The sequence below is a fragment of the Carassius auratus genome, chromosome 27 (assembly GCF_003368295.1).
Source record: "Carassius auratus strain Wakin chromosome 27, ASM336829v1, whole genome shotgun sequence".
NCBI classification, from domain to species: Eukaryota; Metazoa; Chordata; class Actinopteri; order Cypriniformes; family Cyprinidae; genus Carassius; species Carassius auratus.
In genome coordinates this window covers 30467145-30494070 of record NC_039269.1, presented here as the reverse complement: position 1 = coordinate 30494070, position 26926 = coordinate 30467145, and the positions used below count along the sequence as shown (strand labels likewise).

General features: G+C 39.6%; 1 protein-coding gene across 1 annotated transcript in view; it reads right to left on the bottom strand.

The window, feature by feature from the left end:
- The window catches only part of zmp:0000000625 (cadherin-2), a 127600-nt gene that overhangs the window by 10735 nt on the left and 89939 nt on the right, over positions 1 to 26926 (bottom strand). The window contains exons 13-14 of the mRNA XM_026207138.1: positions 12742 to 12975; positions 12138 to 12277 (exon numbers count right to left, since the gene is read on the bottom strand). Coding sequence (XP_026062923.1) covers positions 12138 to 12277; positions 12742 to 12975 — 374 coding nt within the window. The remainder of the gene's footprint in view (positions 1 to 12137; positions 12278 to 12741; positions 12976 to 26926) is intronic.

Here is a 26926-nt window from a genome sequence, read left to right as displayed (position 1 = left end):
CCCTCGATTGCCAATGTCATAGTTTCTCTCAGCTGGATATAATTTTCTCGAGGAAGAAGGCACAAGGCATGGGTTTTGATGCAAGGGGGCCTCTGTGAAGGTGGTTTTCAATGTCTGGAAGGCCTGTTCAGCTTCTGGAGTCCATTGAAGGGTTTTGGCTTACCCTTGTTACGCCCCGTCTAGGGGTAGAGCGTAACATGGGAAAAACAAGCGTGAACCATCAACTTCTTTTGAATTTTATTTGGGAGTCCACTTTCAGGAGCTGACAGTGCCAAAATAATAAACAAAATGTGCTAAATATTAAACCCTCTAAATTACCTATCCAAAATAAAATAAAGCAAACAAAAAATACAATTCTCTTAACCTAACTACCTAATCCAGAAACAGAGACCCAAATGTTACAAAAACAAAAGGTGGCGTCTAACTCCCTACTTTCCCAAAACTATTTACAATATTCAAAATAAAGATTTACAAAGAAACATCAAACTCAGAGGAATATCCAACAAATGGGGGTAAAACAACACAAGCACCATACAAACAGCATGGTTCACAAAATTGCCGCCCCCCTAAAGGAAATTCTGTCATCTCTTTTAAAGGGGCGAAGACCAATCAGAGGGCAACAGCAATGAGTCTGCAGGAACCAATCAGCAGCAACCTGGGCAGACACACACAAACCAAAACACAAAAACTATAGGGTCGTAACACCCCCAGATATAAGAGTAAACATGTTTTACATAGTTTACAATTAACACCTAGACAGAGAATCTGCTATCACGTTGTCAGCACCCTTCTTGTAATTGATTTGCAAATTAAAGCTCTGACAGATGAGTGACCAACGCATGAGTCTCTGGTTTTTGTTACACATTCTTTGGAGAAAAACAAGGGGATTATGGTCAGTGTATACAGCAATGGGTTGTGGACTAGAACCGATATATACTTCAAAATGCTGTAGAGCAAATAAAAGAGCTAGGGCTTCCTTTTCAATGGTACTATAGTTTACTTGATGACGATTAAACTTTTTAGAGTAGTAACATACGGGATGGTCAACTCCTTGGTCGTCTTCTTGTAATAGGACAGCACCCGCACCGTTTCCACTGGCATCCACTTCAAGTTTGACAGGTCGACTGAATTCAGGAGCAGCTAGAACAGGAGAACTACATAACAGACTCTTCAAAGAAACAAATGCACAATGACAGTTCTCATTCCACTGGAAACTGGCATCTTTGCGAAGGATATCTGTGAGGGGTTTCACAACAACAGAAAAATTCTTGCAGAAACTCCGATAGTACCCGGCCATCCCAAGAAATCGTCTAAGATCTCTTTTTGATTTAGGTACAGGAAAATCAACAATGGCTTGCACTTTGGCTTCCACAGGGCGAACAGTACCATGACCAACTTCTTTGCCTAAATAAGTGATGGTAGCATGACAAAACTCACATTTTGTTAGATTAAGTGTTAGATTGGCATCTCGAAATCTGGTAAACACTTCTTCTAGAGTTTTCAAATGATCATTCCAAGTATTCGAGTAGCAGACCACATCATCCAAGTACGCTTCACAGTTCTGTACATTAGCCAAGACACAATTCATTAGACGTTGAAAGGTCGCTGGAGCATTTTTGAGCCCAAAAGCTAAGATCTTATACTGAAGGAAAGCGTCAGGGGTAGCAAATGCTGAAATCTCCGAAGCACGTTCAGTCAGCGGCACCTGCCAATACCCCTTAAGTAGATCTAGCTTAGTTACAAACTTAGCGCTGCCAATGCGATCAATGCAATCATCTATCCTGGGAAGAGGATAGGAATCTGCCTTGGTTAGTTGATTAACCTTTCAGTAATCAGTACAGAAACGTGAGGTTCCATCAGCTTTTGGGACCAACACACACGGAGAACACCACGGACTACAACTGGGTACAGCCAAACCATTTTCAATCAAATACTGAGTTTCCTTCTTCATGATTTCACGTTTCACAGGGTTTACACGGTAAGCATTTTGTTTAATGGGTCGATGGTCACCAACATCAATATCATGCATTAGCACCTGAGTCACAGTAGGTGCATCCGAGAAAAGCGGTGAATACTTCTCAACCAACTGCACAATTTCACTTCGAGCTGATCTAGATAAATGAGAGAGCTTAGAATCGAGAGTTACTAAAGCTTCAGAATTTTGAAGGCGTGCACCAGAAAGACATGCACTTCCTAACCGAAGATCATCCATACTTGGAGAATAATCAGAAGAAGCTGCATTTACAGAGGCTACTACAACTGGAGTCAAAGAAGTTACAGGAACACTGATGGAGTTTTTAGAATTAGAACGGGAAACATAGAACTTGAGCATGTTTATGTGACAAACACGAGTCTTTCTTTTCCGCTCAGGGGTTTGTACTACATAATCAGTATCATTCAACTTCTCTTCAATCACATATGGTCCGGTGAACTTTGCCTGTAGTGCAGAGCCAGGCAAAGGTAGCAACACAAGAACTTGATCGCCTATTTCAAATGAGCGTTGAACAGTCTTTTTTATCAAATGTTCCCTTCATTCGGGTTTGGGAAGCTGACAAGGACTGTCGTGCTAACTTCCACACAGAATGCAAGCGCTCACGAAATGAACTTACATGATCTAGGACACTCTTAGAAGAAAACCCTGGCAGACCTCCAGAAAGTAATTGCTCTTGCAACAGTTTTAATGGACCACGAAGGGTATGTCCGAAGACCAACTCAGCCGGAGCAAAACCAAGGGATTCCTGAGTGGTGTTACGAACAGCAAACAACAGAAGAGGAATCTGCTCATCCCAATCTTTCTCATGTTGGAGACAGTAAGTTCTGATCATGGTTTTAAGAGTTTGGTGAAATCTTTCGAGGACACCTTGGGACTGTGGATGATAAGCACTAGATGTACAGTGTTTAATACTCAACTCTTTCATTACCTTACGGAAAAGCCTTGACATAAAGTTGGATCCTTGATCGGATTGAATGAATTTTGGAAGACCAAATGTTGTACAGAACTTCACTATGGCTTTCACGATGATAATACTGGGTAACAGCAGACTTCATTCCGGGCCAGAAAAAATGTTTAAGAAGGTTATGGTAGGTCTTCTTAATACCCAAATGTCCGGACAACTCATGGTCATGCCCCACACTCAGTACATGTTCTCGATATGACTTAGGAACGACTACCTGGAACACAGAGCTCCAATCTTGCTTTAAGCTCTCAGGTCTCCACTTACGCATTAGCACTCCATCGTCAATAAAATACGCGATTGTATGGTCAGCTATCTCAGCTTTGTCAACCGCAACAGAAAAACATGACTTCAAAGTATCATCAGCATTTTGTGCCTCCATCAACTGTCTCTTGTCAAATGGGAAATCGAATTTAGGTTACAGCTTTAAATTTTGTATAGGCCTACAAGCTTCCACATTTGTGTCTTCAGTGCCACCAACATTTGAATTCATGAATGAATCAGAGAGACCAATCTCATTGTCGAATTTACGTGCCTGTGCACGAGTAACAACACACGAATGAAATACACTTGGAAATTTTTCAATTAACACATCATTCTGAGGTACACTAGGGACTTCAGTAACTTCAGGAAGACAAACAACTTTACTTCCAGCCAAATCATTTCCAAGAATTAGAGCTATACCCCTTACTGGTAGCTCATTACGTACAGCCATTTTAACGGAACCAGTCACAATGTCTGAACGCAAGTACACAGTATGCAAAGGAACTCTTACAACCCCAAGTTCTATTCCTTGAATTAGAACTTCTGAGTTACAACTAGACTGTGCTGAAAATGGGAGTACATCTGCCAAGATGAAGGTTTGTGCAGCACCAGTATCTCGAAGAATACGTACGGTTCTAGAATTTGAATCTGATTCAGACAATGACACTACACCTTCACAAATAAAAGGTTCAAAGGTAGGATCAATAGAGGGTAATGAGTCAGGAGAATGAGCGCATACAAAAGCTACAGACTTTGACGCATTCTGAGCCTTCCTCTGGCTTTTCCGCTGTAATGCAGGACAAACAGCAATCAAATGTCCTTTTTCATGGCAATAAAAACATTCTCTTGACATCAATGATAAATCATTTGTGTGATTATCTAGGGAAACAGCATCTGCACTCTTAGAACTATAGTTGCTATTCACAACAGTGCGACGTGACAAACGTGGGGACTGAAAAGCAACCTTGTGCGTAAGCACAAATTCATCCGCAAAAACCGAAGCTTCAGTTAAAGATGAAACTTTTTGTTCATTGAGATAAACTACCACTTTTTCTGAAACGCAGTTTTTGAAGTCTTCCATCAAAATTAATTCCTTTAACTGCTCAAACGTAGTGACTGCTCGCTACACACCATTTCTCAAACAATGTAGTCTTCTCACGTGCAAATTCGACAAATGTTTGACTGGGGTTTTTCAAATGAGCCCTACATTTTTGACGGTACGCTTCTGGAACAAGTTCGTATGCTCTTAATACAGCCACTTTAACCGAATCATAATTCATGCTTTGTTCAAAAAACAAAGAGCAACAGCAATGAGTCTGCAGGAACCAATCAGCAGCAACCTGGGCAGACACACACAAACCAAAACACAAAAACTATAGGGTCGTAACACCCTTGAGAAGAGATGTCAATGGTGTGGTAATCATACTGTACTGATCAATGAAGCGGTGATAAAAGTTTTCGAAGTCCAGGAACCTCTGGAGATCTTTCACTGACTTGGGAGTAGGCCAGGAAGTGATTGCTTGGGTCTTACGGTCATCCATTTTTACCCCTCTTGCGCTGATGTGGTAGCCTAGGAATTCAATAGAGGTCTGGTGGAAGACGCATTTCTCTGCCTTCACAAACAGGGAGAACTCTCGGAGTCCATGGAGCACTTGGGTAATGTGATGCACTGTGAGAAAAAAATTAGTAGGTCGTCAATGTAGACAAGGGCAAACTGGTTCAGGAACTCTCAGAGGACTTCATCCATGAAACTTTGGAACACGAAGGGGGTGTTTACTAGACAGTAAGGCATTACTAGATATTCATAGTGCCCAGCCGGGGTAATGAAAGCCTTTTTCCACTCGTCTCCCTTCCGGATTCTGATCAGGTTGTAAGCACTTCTTAGATCTAACTTAGTGATCATACAAGCATCACAGAGTTGTTCTAGGGAGGATGAATCAATGGAAGTGGGTAACTAAACTTCACCGTTATTTTATTGAGGGCTCTGTAGTCAATACAAAGTCGTAAAACCACAAACTTTGTTCTGACAAAAAAGAAACTGGCGGCATCCAGAGAAGTGGAAGGTCTAATGTACCCCGTTTTAAAGTCTCTTCGACATACTCACGCATGGCCTCTTGTTCGGGGATGGACAAGGAGTAAATTCTTCCCTTAGGAATGGGTTCTCCAGGAATGGGCGCAATCCCAGGGTCGATGTGGGGGTAGATTGGAGGCTGCAATTGGATTGAAGACATCTGCAAAGGAGGCATAGCATGAGGGGACACTGGTAGATAGATTGTAGAGTTCACTAACATGGAGTCGGGGTTGTCACTAGGGGAATGCAAATGGTTAGTGTTTGAGCAATCTCAGCCCCAGCTCAGAATTTTTCCGGTAGCCCAATTTATCAAGGAGTGATGCTGAATTAACCAAGGGCATCCTAGGATTATCTCACCTTGGCTGTTAGTGAGGACAAATGGGGTGAATGGTTCATGAAGGGTATTCTCTGCACAGAGAATGATGGGTGCGATTTGCGATGTCATGTACCCCTTGTTGATAATCTCACCCGTCACTGCATAGATTGAATACGGTTTGGAGGTTCGGTCCTCCAGAGGTTGTGTGTCTTGGCGAGTTTCCCCGAAATGAAGTTGCAAGCCGATCCGAAGTCAACAATGGCAGTGGCTGTAATGTCGAGATCTCGAAGCCTCAGGGTTACACAAATAGTTAGTGGGGTTGATACAGAGAGTTGAGGAAGAACTGAACTCACCTATACACTTGGGGGACAAGATAGACAGGTTCATATAAAGTGTTTTTCATTTCCACAGTAGAGGCATAGTCTGAGCTCTAGTCTGCAATTTCGTTTGGTTTCTACCTGCATCCGTTCAGGCTGTGACTCAGGTATTTTCTCAGGTAGGGGCCGATGAGAAACAGGAGCCGGGGCATGAGTTTAATGGTAACATGACTGGGATCTCAAATGAACTCGGTGGGCCTGCTGAATGAATTTTTCTAACCCCAGATTATCATCATAGATGGCGAGCTGTAGTCGAAGTGCGGGATTTAACCCTTTTCCGGTAAACCATCAGCAGTGCCTTCTCGTTCCATCCGCTTGTGGCGGCCAGAGTCCGGAATTCTAGAGAATATTCAGACACAGATTTCTTCCCTTGACGTAGATGCAACAACTGATCGCTGACCGAAGAATCTCCCACCGGGCGCCCAAACACCTCTTTAAAGTGGCTGATGAAACTTTGTAAAGATGAGGTGACCGCAGTCTCTTGAAACCACAGTGCTTCAGCCCATCTTAACGCAGCCCCGGATAACTGCTGGATAATGAATGGTATCTTTGATCTTTCAGTGGGGTACTGATGTGCGTGTTGCTCCAGTGCGAAAGAACATTGTAACAGAAATCCATTGCGGTCTTCCTCCTGGCCGGAGAAGGGCGCTTGTCGAGAGATCGTGTTCGCGATGTACACCAGTGTTGGAGTGGTGTTTGCGAAAGCACCGTCCTTGGGCTGTGCTGAATTCTCATGTGTTCAAATGTATTCGATCAGCCACTAAACTCTCAGCTGACTTAGCTAATTCTTAAACATAATGATGTTCATGTCCTTTCCATTAACCAACAAAAGTAGAATGTTAAATTAGGTTTACATTAAATTAAATTGGAAAAGTGTATGACCCCTTAAAAATAAATGTTTAAATAAGCAAATAAAATAAATAAAAAAGTTCTTCATGCAAATAAACAGGAGAAGACAGAGAAAAACAATAAAACAACATAAATTTGAATAAAATAAATATGACTACATGAAATAGTTTCAGTTAAATAATTTAATAATTTCATTTTAATGGCAGCAAAAGTTTAATGCGAAAATCACAAAAATAAGAAAATAAAAGGTCTCCTGTTTATGTTCTAGTTTGCCTATAAATCAAGTAGTATTAAGATATTTCTTTTTGGAGTCTTCATTTTCAAGACCCTACATCGTTCAGTCCCAGAGATATGAGATCTCAATACGGCTCCATTTTTAGATTGTTGAATGTTACCTATTTTTAGTGGTTGAAAACCAAATGTTGGTTACTTTGTATACAGCCAATACTAATTTAAAGAACAATGTCTGACAAATAAATAATGATGAAATTAGAATTGTATCTTGTTTCCTTCTATAAAAACAATATGCATATAACATACCTGCCCGGGTGCTAAAAATGCATTGAAATGGTCAAGTTGAGGCACAACACCTTGCTCTGTGTAGTCTATTTATAAGATTATATATTTATATCAGCTTCAGGGATATTTGGAAGAAGGAATTTTATTCATTTTTTAACAGCTTTGAAAGCTGCCAGGAGTTCAGATATGCAGTAAATGGAGCCTCATTGAGACCCCCGTATGTCCGGGACTGAAACTTCAAAAAAATAATATTTATTGGACATATCTGCAGACAGATATGTTCAGTGCAGTTTTTCTGACAGAAGGAAACAAGATTCATTTATAGTTTTAATATTATTTGTTCTTTAGACTTTCCTCTTTAAAATAAAATGAGTTTTCAAAGTGACCCACATTTGTTTTTTGACTGAAATGTGTACAATTTAATGATTTACTCCTGGAGTCATATTGAAATTGCTAAAACCAACAGATTTTACTTACAAAGCTACCAATCTCTGTGTAAATGTAACATTATGATGCTGCCATCTTTCTCAAGTTATTTTTACTATCCTGTTATTTGGCTCTGAAACCCAGGTCAAAACTGCCATTTTTGCCCACATCATTACTGGATGAATCAACATTCGTCAATGAATCTCTTGTATGATTCAAAGAGAAATAAATTTTAACAGCCCCCTTTTGCCACCAACTGGCATAACAATGTAATCGATAAATCTTTACTTGAAGTGTCTAATTACTTTCAAAAGGTGATTTACTCTATTTTAATCGCTACCATACACATCAGAGCTTATATCTGAACTATAAACTTTTATCTCAGTACTTCTGTGATTTGAATGTTTCTAGCAAAGATATAATGATACTGTGTGGTTGAAAAGATTGTAGCTCTCTTTAGATCAGCAGCAGTGCAAACGCAGATTTAAATGCTCAAATCACACTGCCTCTGGCTTGCTTAGTTGGGGTCACTTCATCTACAGCGATATCGTTGACTTGATTGCAAATAAATGCGCAGACACTATTTAACTGAACAGAGATGACATCACTGAATTCAATGATGAACTGCCTTTAACTATCATTTTGCATTATTGAGACACTGTTTTCCAAATGAATGTTGTTCAGTTGCTTTGACGCAATGTATTTTGTTTAAAGTGCTATAAATAAAGGTGACTTTGACTTTGACTGATGTGACCTTACGCTGCATGAACCAAGTGATCACAATATTGATCACACACGTCAAAGGTTGAGGAATGAAACAGATGAATCATTATAATTTAGGAATAGAATCATGTTGGAGTTGAAATTAAAAAATTATAGAAAATGCTTTGTGATAGTGACAATGTCAGTTATTTAAGTATATTACTGATAATTAAGTGAAGTCATGTAGAAGTTAAGAGATTGAGTTCAAGTTTAGGAGCCTAATGGCCTGGGGGAAGAAGCTCCTCCTAAGTCTCTCAGTTTTTGCCATCAGGCTACGGAAGCGCTCACCAGATGGCAATAAAATGAAAAGACATTTACTAGGGTGGTTAGAGTCCTTAATGATTTTAACAGCTTTGCTTTTGCAGCGTTTGAGGTAGATCTCCTGCAGAGAGGGGAGAGCAGACCCTGAGATGCGCTCAGCTAAGTGCAAAACTCTCTGCAGGGCTTTGCAGTCTTGACTGAAGCTGTTCCCATACCACACTGTGATACACTGAGTCAATACACTTTCTATAGCCCCTGAATAGAAAGTTTTTTGTTAGGATTGCTGGTGAAACCCTGAATTTCCTCAGCTGTTGCACAGGAAGTCGTGGCCTAATGGTTAGAGAGTCGGACTCCCAATTGAAAGGTTGTGAGTTTGAGTCCCGGGCCGGCAGGAATTGTGGGTGGGGGGAGTGCATGTACTGTTCTCTGCTTTTTTATTACTCCAATGGCTGCCCACTGCTCCGGGTGTGTGTTAACAGTGTGTGTGTTCATTGCTCTGTGTGTGGGCACTTCGGATGGGTTAAATGCAGAGCACAAATTCTGAGTATGGGTCACCATACTTGGCTGAATGTCACGCCACTGTCACTGTCACTGCAGATGGTACGTTCTTTGCCTGGCTTTATTAACCTGAGTTTGGATGTGTGAAGTCCAAATCAGGTCCTCGGAGATACATGGGTTAGCAGCAGGCATTAAATAGTGATTCACTACAACTGGGCTAATGCTATTTGGTCCACTTGGCCACTGAGATCTGCTTTAACAAAGGACTAGTGTTCTCCCTACATGACACCTACACCTCTCACAGCACTTTCAAGAAAGCAAAACTATTGCTGACTGAAAAATCATCATATCTGTTACAAAATGTAATATGATGATCTGTTATATGAGCCATGTATTTTGTGATCTGTAGAATCACTACAACTTCCCACTGGAATTTTATGACTTTCACGCTTTTATGGTGGAATTTGGGGTCCAAGTTAATAGTAGGAAGCAGTCATCTGGTACACACATAACTAACCTTGAATGACATGGCCAAAAGGCATTTCAAACTAAACCCCTATTCAGTTGGTAATTGTTTCTCATTCTCATGGCACCTCAGTGATCAAACCATGCATTCTGATGTTGATTTATTTACAGTGAGTTTTGTGATCCTACTATGCTGTGAATGCTGCTCATGTAGTCAGCCCCATGACCGCCTGAAAATTGTCTGCAAATAAAGCCTCTCTGTTTAAACAGAGGAAACAGATGTTTTCGTTTTGAAATAGTAAACAAAGCTGCTTAGATTATGTTTTAATTTTTTTTTTTTATTATTGTATATCAAGCTCAGTGTTAGTTCAGTCAGGCCACATAGGCATAGTGCTGCGACCGGCTGATAGGGTCAGCTGCCAAATCACTCCAATCACTATCTGTAATAATATTAACACTCCATACTCATCGGGAAGAAGGAGGCGGGAACCGGCGCACAATCAAAACATTTTAATATTCAAAAATAAACACAAAACAGCGCACCAGCCCCTCACGGACGACTGGTGCGCATAAATCAAAACCAAAACATAAAATATGGTCCAGGCCTGGTCCTCTCTCGTCCTTCACTATAGTAGCTCCAGTTTTATATCCTTCCATCTCCTACGTGGGACTCGATACTGGCGGTGGGGCGCAGGTGTAGCTCATCTCCAATCACTACACCCGGCCTCACTCCTCGTTCCCACGCCTCTCGGCCCCGCCCCACTCGCCACACTATCATTCTCTTATTAGACAGGGGACATATATATATATATATATATATATATATATATATATATATATATATATGCTCTTGTATGTTATACTAATTTTGGAGCAAGGAAACATACCTCCAAAAATAAATTGTGTTTCAATAAACTCAAGTAACTTGCCAAAGTGGTCCTGTCTGAAATAATAAATATTAAAACATTTTATTGCATAGCTGCCATAATAACAGTCCATTTCGAGTCTTTCTTCTTTTGTTCTTAACAGCTCCCACCTGATGTGGTAAAGTGATGATGAAATAGTGTCCTACAAATTAGATTAAGCATTTCAGTCATAAAAGTGTACATCTTTAAAATGCATGCTAATTACAGCAAAGTGCAAAAGGCAGTGTTCGGTGGTCAGCAGTGGTCATAAAATATTAAAATAGTAATTTGTAATTAATCTGTTCTTGTAAACTCAGGGGTATGTATTCAGACGTCAATTAAATTGTCATTTAACCTTGATGTTAGTCAAAAAAACATAGGTAATTTTGACAAGTGGTGGGTGAAAAACACTGAAATTCTGGAATCAGACAGCCATAAAATCATTGACTAACCCCCGTAAATGTTTACATTGCCATGAGAAACAATTACCATCCGAAAAGGTCTAAGTGTCATGAAATATTTTTTCTGAGATTTTAGCAGAGGTGTTTGTGTTGAACATCATAGAAGACAATCTTAGCATCCAATAATTTTAACTGTTGGAGAAAAGTAGTTAATTTAAAGCTTTTTGCACTGTTTTTTTCTTCTGAGTTTAAAATTCACATTGTGTTGACGTCACAATTTGTGACAGCACAGGACTACAGTACATTGATTATGCGTCAGTGTCTATTAAATTATTCATGAGACTGCGTGTTCTTATCCTATGAGAAAACACTTTGCTTAATTATTATAATAACAGCTTGTGCTGATTTGCTATGACAGATGCTTTAGACTGTGAGATGACATTGTATACATTAACTGAGATAAACGTTCATGGATCGAAGAAGAGTGTTGGTTTTTGCATTGTAATAAGAGTTCGTCCCAAAGGTGATTCATTTACTTGGTGAGCATAACTGTTTTTACAGCTCCTTGACATAACCCGTCAAAATTCTTATATAAATGCAGCAGAATAAGCCTTAAAAAGTTATCATATATACAACAGCGTGTTCATATATTTGTTTTCGATACAGAGTGCAAATGACTGTGCATTTATTTGTGTGTTTAACTCATTGGGAGTGAAATGAAACTGTCAGAACCCGAAGCTGTGTGTGTTTTCTGTCTCCGCTCTTCCCCCTCCACTCACTCCACGCCCACTTTTTAAACATTTTTTTAAACTGTGGTGAGAACTAATCAGTGCTGAAACGGGGGTTTGATGACCCTTTAAATTGCACTGTGAAGAGAGCTGGCTGATGACATTTAAAATAAACCTTTCTTCCTTTATTATACTAATGCTGAAGGGTCTCCTCTGGTGTCTATCTTTACTGTACAATCTAAAAAAGGGGGTAAAACATTTTAATTAAAATCCTACGAAGATGGTTAGCTTGTTGCAGACCAATACAAGCTAAATTCAGAGTTAGGGTACTTGGACAGTACCTGGTCTTCCTCCCCTCCTCCCTCTTCATCATATTTCAGGATGCTGTCTCTTATGTCCTCCTCTGGGTCGATCAGCAGCTGCTTGACCTGCCGTTCTTTATCTCTCCTTTTCATCCACATGACAAACAGCAACACAAGGACTACACAGAGAGAGTTATTATTACAAATATAAAAAGAATAGTTTTCCTTATCAGCACTGACTTCTGAAAGGGTCAATCTGAAGAAAGGTGTTATGCAGATCTCTCAGGTACTTTTGGGAAGTATTCGTTTCTAACCCTTACCGTTATTATCATAAACGTAAATGCAACTTTTACATGTTCAGATTTCTTAAATCTGCACATAATTAAGTCACCTAATTAAAAGCCGAACAAGCATTGTGATCCTGTATAAATATTTAACCATTTATATTCCCTTTTTGCATTACTGTAATGAGAATGAGAAAAAAAAAAAAATATATATATATATATATATATATATATATATATATATAAATATTTTTTTTTTTTAAGAAAAATATAATTTAATTTTTTTATATTGGAAGAAGCATGATCTGAACATGTTCTTGAGATTGAGCTGTAAATGTGGCATACAGTATTTGACTCACTGAGAAGGGTGATGATACAGAGCAGGAGGGCAATGATCGCTCCTGTGCCGAGTCCAACACTCATGATGCGCTCCTGATCCGTGCAGTCACCGTTATGATCACACTGACACACCTTCACTCGCAGATACGAGGTGTTGGACAGAGGCATGTCACCAGAGTCTGTGATTATAATGGGAATCCGATAGATTCCACTCTCCAGAAAGTCAATTTTAAGAGAGAGTTGTGCATATTCACCTAGGAAATGGATTAAACACTATTAAAGCAATACTTATGATTATTCATATGTATTTCCCTGCAGGTGTGTTATTTGTGTTCTTGAATCTGAATGAAAATAAGAAATTATTTTAAGAAAGTGTCTACACTGGAAGTATCCACAACACTGTGACAGTTTTTTTTTTCTGTTTGACGGTTTTACCAAAGAGCAATATTTATATTTTACTTTAGTGTGTCTGTAGTTACCAGCATGTCACCAAAGCAAGCAGTTGGCGCTAGTGAGCATCCAATATAATATAACTTTTCAAGAGAAGTCAAGCTGTTAGGACTGTTCCAAAGTGCTCAGTAGCAAAATTCTAATCTCACTTAATAAATCCTTACATTTATATAGCACTTTTTTAAGCACTCAAAGCACTTTACATTGTCAGGGTCTATCTCCTCATCCACCACCAGTGTGCAGCATCCAACTGGATGATGCTACGGCAGAACATATTGTGCCAGAATGCTCACCACACATCAGCTTATTGGTGGAGAGACGACAGAGTGATGAAGCCAATCAGCAGATATGGGGATTGTTAGGAGTTCATCATGGTCAGAGGCCAATGGGTGAATTTGGCCATGATGTTGAGGTCACACCTGTACTCTTTTCAAAAGACATCCTGGGATTTTTAATGACCACAAAGAGGAGAGCCTTGGTTTAACATCTCATCCGAAGGACATCACAGAGGTCAGTTAATTCTCAGCACATGGATACTCTTTCACCTAGATATTACACTATAGAGACTGTGTCTGTCCCCCGAACTAGAAAATACAAAAAAACGTCCAAACCAAGTTAAGAGTAACAATTTAATTGAGGTTCAACAAATAAAAAACAGATGCAATATGGATAAACAAATGATAAAACTTGGCTTATTGAATATCAGATCCCTTTCTATGAATACACTTTTTGCAAATACTATGATCACTGATCATAATCTAGATGTGCTCTGTTTGACAGAAACCTGGCTAAAACCTGATGATTACATCATTTTAAATGAGTTCACCCCCCAAGATTACTGTTATAAACATGAGCCACGTCTAAAAGGCAAAGGGGGAGGTGTTGCTTCAATTTATAACAACGTTTTCAGGATTTCTCAGAGGGCAGGCTTCAAGTATAACTTGTTTGAAGTCATGGTGCTTCATATAACATTATCCAGAGAAACTAATGTTAATGATAAATCCCCTGTTATGTTTGTACTGGCTACTGTATACAGACCACCAGGCCACCATACAGACTTTATTAAAGAGTTTGGTGATTTTACATCCGAGTTAGTTCTGGCTGCAGATAAAGTTTTAATAGTTGGTGATTTTAATATCCATGTCGATAATGAAAAAGATGCATTGGGATCAGCATTTATAGACATTCTGAACTCTATTGGGATTAGACAACACGTTTCAGGACCTACTCATTGTCGAAATCATACTCTAGATTTAATACTGTCACATGGAATTGATGTTTATAGTGTTGAAATTATGCAGCCGAGTGATGATATCTCAGATCATTATTTAGTTTTGTGCAAACTTCATATAGCCAAAATTGTAAATTCTACTTCTTGTTACAAGTATGGTAGAACCATCACTTCTACAACAAAAGACTGCTTTTTAAGTTATCTACCTGATGTATCCGAATTCCTTTGCATATCCAAAACCTCAGAACAACTTGATGATGTAACAGAAACTATGGACTCTCTCTTTTCTAGCATTTTAAATACAATTGCTCCTTCACGCTTAAGGAAGGTTAAGGAAACCAGTATGACACCATGGTATAATAAGCATACTCGCACCCTAAAGAGAGCAGCCCGAAGAATGAAGCGCAGCTGGAGGAAAACAAAACTAGAGGTATTTCGTATTGCTGGGCAGGAAAGTAACCTATCCTACAGAAAAGCATTTAAAACTGGTAGATTTTCTTCTTTTAGAAGAAAACAACTTTGTGTGCAAATAATGGGAGTAAAATTATTCAGTGCCTCACGTTTTACAAAAATAATGGAAATAATTTATAATTTTTTTCTCTCGCCTATCTCTTTCACTTCTGGTTGGGTCGGGTACGCTGGCACATTTGGCTGCCGCTCCTCTCACCGTTTTGTTTATTTTAGTAATGTTTTAATATTATTTTAAGCGCCTCTATGATTCAAATGGTGGTGCCATTTTACTCGTTTCGGACTGTTGTTTTTATTTTTGTGCTTCACCTGGAATATCTGCAATGGAATAATTTGCAACGAGCGACGGGGAATTCAACGCGTTGGTCTGTGTATGTGGATTCTACGACATCAAGATCACGGTGTGCTACGGGGATTCAACACCTAGAACCAGCTGTGTTTGCGGATTTAATGACTATGGCCCTAAGGTACACTGCACGCGAACTGTTGAATTTAAAACAGAACCCATCTCGTTTAGCTAAAGTATCTTACGATCTTTGCCGTGACACTGGCTTGCTACGTCCTAAACGGTATATTCACCGGGGTTTGAGGCGAAGCTTTACAGCTTCATCTTCTCCCAGCATTAGTATTTCTACATGCTGAGGTAAGACTAACAAGCTGTTTTACACTGGTATTGATCAACATAATTTAATACTAGTACCCCGTGTGGAGATTAAGTCATTGTTGACTCCATTTCATAGCTCGGCTTATGCTGCATTATTTAATGCCCGCTCTGTGAATAACAAGGCACTGTTCTTATCGGATTTTATTCTAGACAAAAAGTTGGTTCCTGTTTTTAACTGAAACACGGCATAGAGAAAATGATGGACTTTTGTTCAATCAGATCACTCCAGTTGGTTTTGGAATCTTAGATCTTCCGAGGTTATCTGGCAGAGGTGGAGGCATTATTGTGATTTACAACCTGCAATTCAAGATAAGCCCTGTATCTGTTTCCCAGTTCTCATCAGTTGAATGCCTAGTTCTGAGTATTTCTGCTCCTACATCTACCATCATTGCAACAGTCTATAAACCACCTAAGACAACACATGAAACTTTTACATCAGAATTTGCTGAGTTTCTGTCTATGTTGAGCTTGAAGTTCCATAGAATTCTTATTGTGGGGGACTTTAATATACATGTGGACCGAAGTGATTCTGTGGTTGCCAAGGAATTTTTATCGCTTCTTGACTGTCTTGACTTCTCACAGTTGGTAACAGGCCCAACTCATTGTAAAGGCCATACCCTGGATCTTGTGATAACAAATGGTTCATTTGTATCACAGTTATCATCTGTTGACATTGGATTATCTGATCACTCAGCTGTTTTCTTTAATCTGGAGATGCATCTTTCAAGTGTGCCTACAAAACGAACTGCAACATTCCGGAAGTGGAAGTCTATTGATCAAACAGTTTTTTCTAATTCTGTTGTATTTATACTTTAAGTGACCAGCACTCAACATCTTTGGAGGAGAAAGTTTCACAGTTTAACAATGCTCTTGTGACTAATCTTGACTCTTATGCTCCTCTAAGGTCACGTCAGATTACTTCAGCCCGCACTGCTCCTTGGTATAATGATAATTTGCGCACTAGGAAGGCTGCATGTCGTAAAATGGAGCGTAAATGGCGTCTTAATGGCTTAAATGGTCATTATTTGGCTTGGAAGGTCCTTCTATGTGACTACAGAGCATTAATTGAGACTAAAAGATCCTCTTATTTTTCGCAGATTATTGAAAACAATCAAGGAAACCCCAGACATTTGTTTCAAACTATAAATAGACTGCTTAAAGTTGATGCTGCCACCACCTTGCCTGTTTCTCAACAGCTATGTGATTCTTTTCTTAAATTTTTTAACTCTAAAATTGATAGTGTTCGCAAACAAATTTCTGTTTCATCTGCTCCCACTGTCTCACTTCTCTGTTCATCTGGGTTTACTGGTTTTCCTCTCACTAATTTTCCACATCTTGATTCTGAGGGTCTCAAAAGGGAGGTAACAAGCATGAAATCTACCACTTGCTTGCTTGATCCCATTCCCTCAAGCTTATTTAAATCTTGCTTCGATGTTTTGAGCCCTATTGTACTTAGCATTATGAATGATTCATTGCAGATGGGATAGGTTCCAGCAGCATTAAAGATTGCTGCTGTAACCCCAGTACCAAAAAAAGAAAATACTACTCTGGAGGATTTTAATAATTTTCGGCCTATCTCCAACCTTCCATTCATGGCAAAAATACTTGAGCGTGTTGTTGCCTTTCATTTACGTAACCATCTCGCAATTAATAACCTGTTTGATCCTCTTCAGTCAGGTTTTCGTAAATTCCACAGTACTGAAACGGCTTTGGTCAAAGTTACCAATGATTTGTTGATGGCTTCTGACTCTGGTGTAATTTCCATTCTCATCCTTCTTGATTTAAGAGCAGCTTTTGATACTGTTGATCATAGTCTTTTACTCGCCCGCCTTGAACAAGATTTTGGTGTGTCAGGGACAGCTTTGAAGTGGTTTAAATCCTATTTTACTGACCGCTCTCAGTTCGTTTCCATGGGCGGTTTCAGGTCTGAGATTAGCTCTGTTTTCACTGGGGTTCCTCAGGGCTCAGTCTTGGGCCCTCTGCTTTTTAATATTTATCTGGCACCACTTGGACAGTTGTTGCGATCGCTTGGCCTCCATTATCACTTTTATGCTGATGATATGCAGATTTATATACACTCAAAGTCTGGTGAACATCTTGATGTTGATTTTCTGTCTGGCTGTGTTTCTGAGATAAAGGAATGGATGAATACAAATTTTTTGTGTCTGAATAGTGGTAAAACTGAAGTTATGCTAATTGGTTCCCATCATCAAATTTCAAAAGCTGGTTCCTTATCTTTGACTATTGATGGCTCTGTCTTGGCTACTCAAGCTAAAGTGAGGAATCTTGGAGTTATTTTTGATACCAGGCTTTCATTTGATTCTTTTGTCCAGAGTACAGTTAAATCATCCTTTTTTCACCTCAGAAATATAGCTAGATTACGTCCTATGCTAAATTTCTCAGTAGCTGAAAAGCTGATGAATTCCTTTGTCATCTCTAGGATAGATTACTGTAACGCCCTTCTAGCTGGAGTCTCTAAATCCACACTTAACAAACTACAATATGTACAAAACTCGGCCGCCAGGATATTGACTGGGTCCAGGGTAAGCAATCACATCACTCCAGTTTTGGAGTCCTTACACTGGCTCCCAGTCCAATTCTGAGTGGATTTTAAAATTATGATGCTGACATATAAAGCATTGCATGGCTTGGCCCCTTATTATTTATCTGCGTTGTTAACTTCCTATACCCCAACTCGGAGGCTGCGTTCTTCACAATCCAACTTGTTGGTTGTTCCTCAAACACGCTTACGATCTATGGGTGACAGGGCCTTTTCTTCATATGCTCCTTTCCTTTGGAATTCTCTGCCTCCTGATCTTAGGGAAGCACAGGGATACGACATTTTTAAAGGTAGACTTAAGACTTATTTTTTTTTATTAGCATTTGATTGTTGATGTTACTTTTATTGTTTGAGTTTTGTATTGCTTGTTTTTGTACAGCGCTTTGAGAAGTTGCCTTTAAAGGCGCTTTATAAAATAAAGTTTATTATTATTATTATTAAATGCAAAATTTCTTAATCAGTGTGCAGACAGATATATTTTTCCCAAGTAGTTATCTGTCAAAATACAGGACAGGTGTTTTATTCATTATAAGAAATGAACATAACTTCATATGTACTACATTTTCAATTGTCAGATCTCATCAGATCCACTCCAGACCTGGTGCCCAGCCCGCCATCTCCCAGCAGTGCGGAGCATTGGACCGAGCCCACCTCTGAAGGAGAGCCAAAGCCCACCGTGACTGATGAGTCATAACCAGAGTGAGCATCAGAGCTGATGATCGCCGCAGAGCCGGAGCTTGTGAAGACAGTTCAGGTGCGAGAGCGGCTACAGACACTGAAACGAGGGAGAGAGCCATGGATGGCGTGAGTGTGGAGAGGAGCTCCACCCCCTACACCTCGGCTGAGGGTGAGCTTAGTATGGTGAGGTGAAAGTGTCAAAATGAAGAGGAGAAAGCTCCAGTCTGCAAATCCAGTCCAGAGCACTCTCCAGTGCCCGCTCCTAGATAGTGCCCTCTAAAGCCCTGTCCTCCAGAGCGCCATCTTGGTCCCGTGTTCAGCCTAGAGGGGGCTCCTGACCCAGAGTTTAACCCTGAATGCCCAGAGGCTCAGAAATGCCCATCCTCCAACCCACTACTGTCTCTTCCTACACTGTAGTCTGGCAGCCCCTCTGCTTGCCATCAGCCCACCATCTATGTGGTGCAAGTTCTGCGAGACAGTGTCGTCGTGGTCGGAGAATCACTCACCTCCGCCTCCAGCCTCCGAGGCCTGGACTCCACCTCGCGGCCCGTTGACTCATCAGCTCCACCATGACTCCTGGCTCCCTCATCTCCACCGTGGCTCAGCAGTCCACTAGCTCCACCGGGTTTTCTTGTTCCTCCGGCTCCGCCTTGGTCTGGTGTTGACCTTCCTGCGCCTAGGGACTACATCCCTCCAGCTTCTCCTCATCCCTTCAAATCCCCTCAGCTCCGCCTCAGTCCTCTGTTGCTATTGATCCACTGTGGCCTCCCGGATTCACACCTTTGCGTTAGTCACCTGCGCCAATGACTCCACCTAGGACCTGTGGATCCTCCCCATTGCCCTGGCATATTGTCTCTCCTTCTCCACCTTGGGCTCCTACTCCACCTGCTCTGTTGCAGTGGGTCAGCCCCCTGGAGTTGGCAGCCATTCCTCCTCCATGGCACCTCCTTCCATCAGCCATCATTATGGCTGTGGCCTGGGTGCAGTATGACTCCTCCTGCTCCATGCCCCTCCTGTTTCCTTCTTGGCTCCTCCCTCAATCGTCTCCTCCCTGGACTCTGTCTGCCAGCCCTCTCACAGGGGTTTGTCCTCCTCCGGAGCCTCCTCCATGGTCCCCGCCCATTCCTCCCTCTGTTGTATCTACAATGCGAGGATGCACCTTCCAGAAGGGGAGCAATATGTCAGGATTAGGGACCTGTCTATGTGTATTTTACTCCCTGTGACCCAGTTTCTCCCTCATGTTAATTGTTAATTTAATTCTAGGTGTATCTCCTTAGTCCCTAGTTATCCTGTGTTTAAAAGCCCCAGTCCATTCAGTTACTGTTTGTTTGGTCTACAAGTGATGTACATTTGTCTACCTCCTTTTCCCCATGTTGGATTTAGCTCCTGTGTTGGAATATTAAATTCTCCCTGCAATTATCCATGGCTCTGTGTTCATTCCAGCAGCATAACATGAAAGAAGTTATGTTATGATACGTAATATTCAGAGGGTTGGGAGATGTGGGGATTCCACCGGTTTATGTCACTCTGCATCAGCTAAATTATTATTATTTTTATTCCCAGTGAATAGGAGTTAAATCTCCCACCCGGGTGACACTACTCCAGTAACAGACAAAATAATATCTTTAAAATATCGCCAAGTAACGTTGCAACCTTCAAACAATAAAATATGAGAAGGACTTTAACTGTAAGTGACATGAACATATGCAAAACAGAGGGAACAGTAACATCTTAATGTTCAAAATTTTAAGAGGATTTATGTTTTCTTTTCTTTTCCTGATGTTTCTTATTATTAAAGTTTTATATAGGCCACGTTTTTCTACTGCTTAGGCATGTTGCCAATAACATATCATCAACTTACCTCATACATGAAATCAGCCATAGACCAGCAAACCAATTAGAAAGCGATACAATCCTGAAAAGTCATAGCAATAGAGCGGAGGTGAGAAAGCTGCGGAAAATCCGCTCACCCAGAAGCACCCGCAACTGGTAGATTAAAATAAAATGACTGCTGTTTGGCAAATAAATCATTGTACATACTTATTGCTAACTCTTTTAGCATTAAGTTACATTTAAAATGACAAGGGATCAACTTATAATCATGTTTACATAAATTATCCTGTATAGATTGTTTCAAAAATATCTTAATAATATTGCAGTAATATATGTGACCCATCACGGAAACCAGTGACACAAGTCGGCAGCACAGCTTTCGAGCAAAATGCGAAAGAAGCGTTTTTTTTTTTTCAAAATTGGTGATTTTCGTTTTTTTGCAGAATCGGTTAGTTGATATCACAAAGAAGCCTCTCCGTGTTTGAGATAGCAGTATTGGTATATTTAAAAGTGTACATTTTGAGGTTGAAATCAGCTAGTTTGTCGGAGATTCTAGCACGCAGTAGGGGCGTTTCATTGTCTGTCTGTATTTCCATACTGGATAAGCCGGCTTTTGTTTCTTTTGTTATTGTCCCCGGCCTCCGAGGGAAGCGTGGCTACTTAGTATGCCCGGCTGAAGATGGACGCCGCAAAGATGAATGCAGACGAGCTGAACCGTGGCCATTACACCGAAAATGTTTCGAAGTACTTCTTCGACAAGCCGGATGCTTATAAACAAGCGCTCACTGATTCTGAAGACGATCTGAGTGACGATGAAAGCGGCATAATAAGACTGTAATATCCCTAATCTACAACTGAGCGAAGATGATGACGAGGAAGAATGTATTGGACTGGCGTCAGACGAGTTGGACCGTAAGATTTCAGAGGCTATATCGTTTCTTATGGGGTGAGTTTCCATAAACATCAAAGTTTGTTGTTTTGTGTTCATTCTAAGAACACATACACGTTATCTGTTTAGTCCATGTTTAGACCTTCCCATATCTACCTATTGTTATTAGCTAGCTTATCGGTTATCACAGAATCCTGTTAAAAAAAGTCCTAATGCTACACAATGAAATCAATTCACCAAGTTTTATTTGGAAAACCAGCAAATAACAAATAAATTTAGCATCAATATGTACTTTTTGTTTACATAAACATTAAAATAATAAGATTAAAAATGATGGCCACATTTGAAAGATTAAAGATTTTTTATAAAAAGATAAAACTCACATATTTTTATAAAAGTCAAAAAAGATAAATTACTGAGATTTACAATGCACATTCTCCTTTATTATTAATAGTACGCGGTCCGATTTTTCCTGTGTCTGTCGTTGCTATGCAGGGGGTATGGCTTATCTAAATGTGATGTAAATGAGCCCCATTGTCACTCGCAGCAGTGAGAACTGCAAATCTTCAGAGGCTATTTCCTGCTTTTTTAGCTTTTTTGAGTGCCTACCTTCAAATGGCCACAACTTCTCCAAATATTATCAGATTTCCATGTGTTACACATCGTTGGAAAGCTTGGAGACTACACTTTCAGAATCTGTGAATAACTCAAAATGCCCCAGAACCGACTTGTGTCCCTACTTTCCGTGATTGGTCACATATAAATAACATATAAAAAATAAAATAATATTTAAATTGTGCAAACAGAATTAAATTCTGTTGTGAAGCAGCTCTAAAAAGAAATGGATAGTATTACAAGCAAGTAGCCGATTTGTTGGCAGAAGCTATTTTTATTAACTCCGCCCACCAATGCCTGGCTGAAAAAGATGCCTTTTCATCCGCAGTATCAGTGGTGTAGTGAGTAAAACACAAACGGATTAACACGATCGACCTGTGTTCGACTCCACCTTTTACCAAACTCGTACTTCTCCATTTCACATCGAATATTAGATCAGAAAAACATTTATCTGACACATATTTTCTTCCACATAAAATCCTTCTAATACAGTGTTATTGAGTATGATTTGCAAAATGGTGTAGGAAGGGCTTTCTTCGTCCTAATAAGGCAGCATCCATTTAATATTAATAAATATAATAATTTACACTCAATATGTTATTACATACTGCTTTATATGATGTACTAGAGTACTAAACTATAAATATCTGCCACCTAACTATAATTTACATGCTGTTGCTAAAGAAAATACTGCTACTTTAGTGTAAACAAAAATTTTGTTTTATATACACACCCAATTCCAAAAAAGTTGGGACACTGTACAAATTGTGAATAAAAACAGAATGCAATGATGTGGAAGTTTCAAATTTCAATATTTTATTCAGAATACAACATAGATGACATATCAAATGTTTAAACTGAGAAAATACATAATTTTAAGGGGAAAATAAGTTGATTTTAAATTTCATGGCATCAACACATCTCAAAAAAGTTGGAACAAGGCCATGTTTACCACTGTGTGGCATCCCCTCTTCTTTTTATAACAGTCTGCAAATGTCTGGGGACTGAGGAGACAAGTTGCTCAAGTTTAGGAATAGGAATGTTGTCCCATTCATGTCTAATACAGGCTTCTAGTTGCTAAACTGTCTTAGGTCTTCTTTGTCACATCTTCCTCTTTATGGTGCACCAAATGTTTTCTATGGGTGAAAGATCTGGTTGTAATTGATGCAGTATGTGTTCAGGCATTGTCATGTTGGAAAATGCAAGGTCTTCCCTGAAAGAGACGATGTCTGGATGGGAGCATATGTTGTTCTAGAACTTGGATATACCTTTCAGCATTGATGGTGCGTTTCCAGATGTGTAAGCTGCCCATGCCATATGCACTCATGCAACCCCATACCATCAGAGATGCAGGCTTCTGAACTGAGCGCTGATAACAACTTGGGTTGTCCTTGTCCTCTTTAGTCCGGATGACATGGTGTCCCAGTTTTCCAAAAAGAACTTCAAATTTTGATTTGTCTGACCACAGAACAGTTTTCCACTTTGCCACAGTTCATTTTAAATTAGCCTTGGCCCAGAAAAAAAATGCCTGCGCTACTGAATCATGTTTAGATATGGCTTCTTTTTTGACCCATAGAGTTTTAGCTGGCAATGGCAAATGGCAAATGGATTGTGTTCACCGATAATGTTTTCTGGAAGTATTCCTGAGCCCATGTTGTGATTTCCATTACAGTATCATTCCTGTATGTGATGCAGTGCTGTCTAAGGGCCCAAAGATCATGGGCATCCAGTATGGTTTTCCGGCCTTGACCCTTACACACAGAGATTTTATCAGATTCTCTGAATCTTTGGATAATATTATGCACTGTAGATGATGATAACTTCAAACTCATTGCAGTTTTTTCTGACAAACTCCTTTCTGATATTGCTCCACTATTTTTCGCCGAATTGGTGATCCACTGCCCATCTTGACTTCTGAGAGACACTGCCACTCTGAGAGGCTCTTTTTATACCTAATCATGTTGCCAGTTGACCTAGTAAGTTGCACATTGGTCCTCCAGCTGATCCTTATATGTACATTTAACTTTTCCAGCCTCTTATTGTCCCCTGTCCCAACTTTTTGGGAATGTGTAGCTCTCATGAAATCCAAAAATATATATATATATATTTGGCATGACATTTAAAAATGTCTCACTTTCAACATTTGATATGTTATCTATATTCTATTGTGAATAAAATATAAGTTTATGACATTTGTAAAAATCAATTACTAAATTAAAGCTGCAAGCAGCGATGAACGGGCCCTTGCACCCGGGCTCCCCGCAAGCGAGTGGCATTAGTAAAAAGGTGAACGGTGAGAAATATGCATTTAAAGTCATAAATATAAGTGGAATATATCAAAGTATATTATATGTATATATATATATATATGTGCCAATCTTCCTGTTGCCAGCAGGTGGCGCTATCATTATTATGGAATATTGGCCTTCAGATGTGTTCAGGCCAGGACTCTTATCAAACATGTGAAGTTTGGGGAAGATTGAACATTTTATGCCTGAGTTACAACAACTTCTCTTGCTGTGGCGAGACATCAAATTTTGTCATGGCGCCATGGACACGCCCTTTAACAAAAACTCAAGATCGCCACAATTTAACATTGCACAGGCCTTTAGATTAGACTGACCACAAAAATACATTAATGTAAAAAAATCTCTAGGAGTAGTTTGTTGCAGCGTAAAATATGTCACTTCCTGTTGCCAACAGGTGGTGCTATGACTATAACTGAATATGGGCATGTAGATCTGTTAAGGGCAGAAGTCTTATCTAACATGCGAAGTTTGGGGCAGATTGGAAATTGTATATCTGAGTTACAGCAACTTCCTTTTTCGTGGCGAAACATCGCAATTTGTCAGGCCGCCATGGACATGCCCTTTAACGAAACCTCAAGTCCTTCGCAATTTAACATCGCAAAGAACTTTAGATTATACTGACCAAGTTTGGAGTAGATCTGAATAGATCTCTAGGAGGAGTTTGTCAAAGTACAACCTCTGAAAATGGCAAAAACAACACCAGTTTTGCAGGGAAAATTTAAAATAACCGACTTCCTGTTGGAATTCGGATTTCGTACCAAGAGACTTTTTTGTAGGTATTGGTGTTACATGTGTGTACCAATTTTTGTACATATAAATGAAACAGAGCTCGAGGTGCACTCCGTTGAATGTGTATAGGTGGCGCTATAGAGCCATTTTGCCACACCTGATGGACTATTGGCCTTTAGATGTGTTCAGGCCAGGACTCTTATCAAACATGTGAAGTTTGGGGCAGATTGGACAGTGTATGTCTGAGTTATAGCAACTTCATTTTTCATGGCGAATCATCGAAATTCGCCAGGCCACCACGGACACACCCTTCAACAAAAACTCAAGATCTTCACAATTTAACATCGCAAAGGCCTTTAGATTAGGTATACCAAATTTGGTGTTGATTTGAAGAAATCTCTAGGAGGAGGAGTTAAAACACAACGAATGGAAATTACCAAAATTACACAAAATTTGCTCATAATATTAAAAATAACTGACTTCCTGTTGAGTTTAGAATTTTGCTCCAAGAGTCTTTTTTGTAGGTATTGGTGTGTTACATGTGTGCCAATTTTCGTGCATGTACGTGAAACATAGCCGGAAGGCTGTTGATTTTCTTAGTATAGGTGGCGCTGTTGAGCCATTTTGCCACAACCTCTTCTGAATCCTATATCAGACGAAAATTTTCACCAGGTTTGAAGCGTGTGCAAAGTTTCATGACTTGTTGAGCATGTTTAAGCCCTCAAAAATGCGATTCATTTTGGAGAAGAAGAAGAACCGGAATAATAATAATAAACAGAGCAGATACAATAGGGTCCTCACATCATCGGTGCTCGGGCCCTAATGAGTTCAATTGGGCAATATAGCATTGTTTACTAGCATGAACCCCTATTAACAAGTCTTTGTAAAAAGAACCGTAAGCATATTTATTTATAAGGTAACAGCCTCAACAGCTGGGCTGAATTAATGTTCAGTCTTTGTCATGTGACAACACTGTAGCATACTACTCTGGAATATTTTGTAGCTTATTTTATAGCAGTCCACATATTGTTCTAATACTAGACTTTATAAACTGTGTACTGGGCAGTAAGTAGTAAGCAGTAAGCTAGTGTGCCATTTCAAAAACACAGCCTATATTCTTTGTCCATGTTTTGAATTTCCTGGAGCATCATCAGTTCCATTACTTCATTGATGCATATGTAGGGTTTCTGCGTGAGGCCGCCCACATTAAATGTGTTAGTAGCACTTATGGACAATCCATATTATTTTGGATAAATTAAACATTATTATTATTATAATTATTATTTTTTTAAGTATCGGTTCAGGCACCGTTTAGGCATGGTACCATTTTAAAAGTATCAATTTGGCTCAGGTATCATATAAAACCCAAATGATGCTGTGATGGCCTGGATTTAAACCACACAAATCTTATACATTCATCTCTGCATTTGGTCAAATAAAACGACATTACTATATTGGTTTGGTTTGCGATCTTTATTTGTCATTGTACTGAGTCAGTGCACAGGCTTAATTATTTGGCTTAAGGTTAAAACATTAAAAACAGTTAAAATTCCTCTTTGGCAAAAATGTGATTTATACAAACATAGCAAACTGTTAAAGTTCATTCTTGTAATTAAAATGACTTGAATGTTTAATACCTGGTGTGTTGTGGGAATGGACCAGCCTAGTGACAAAGAGATTCAAACAGGAAGTTGTTCTGTTTTATGGGAATTCTAAAGGAAATGAGACTTTTATCAGAGGGGATATAGGAAAATGTGATGTCTTAATCAATGTGATTTT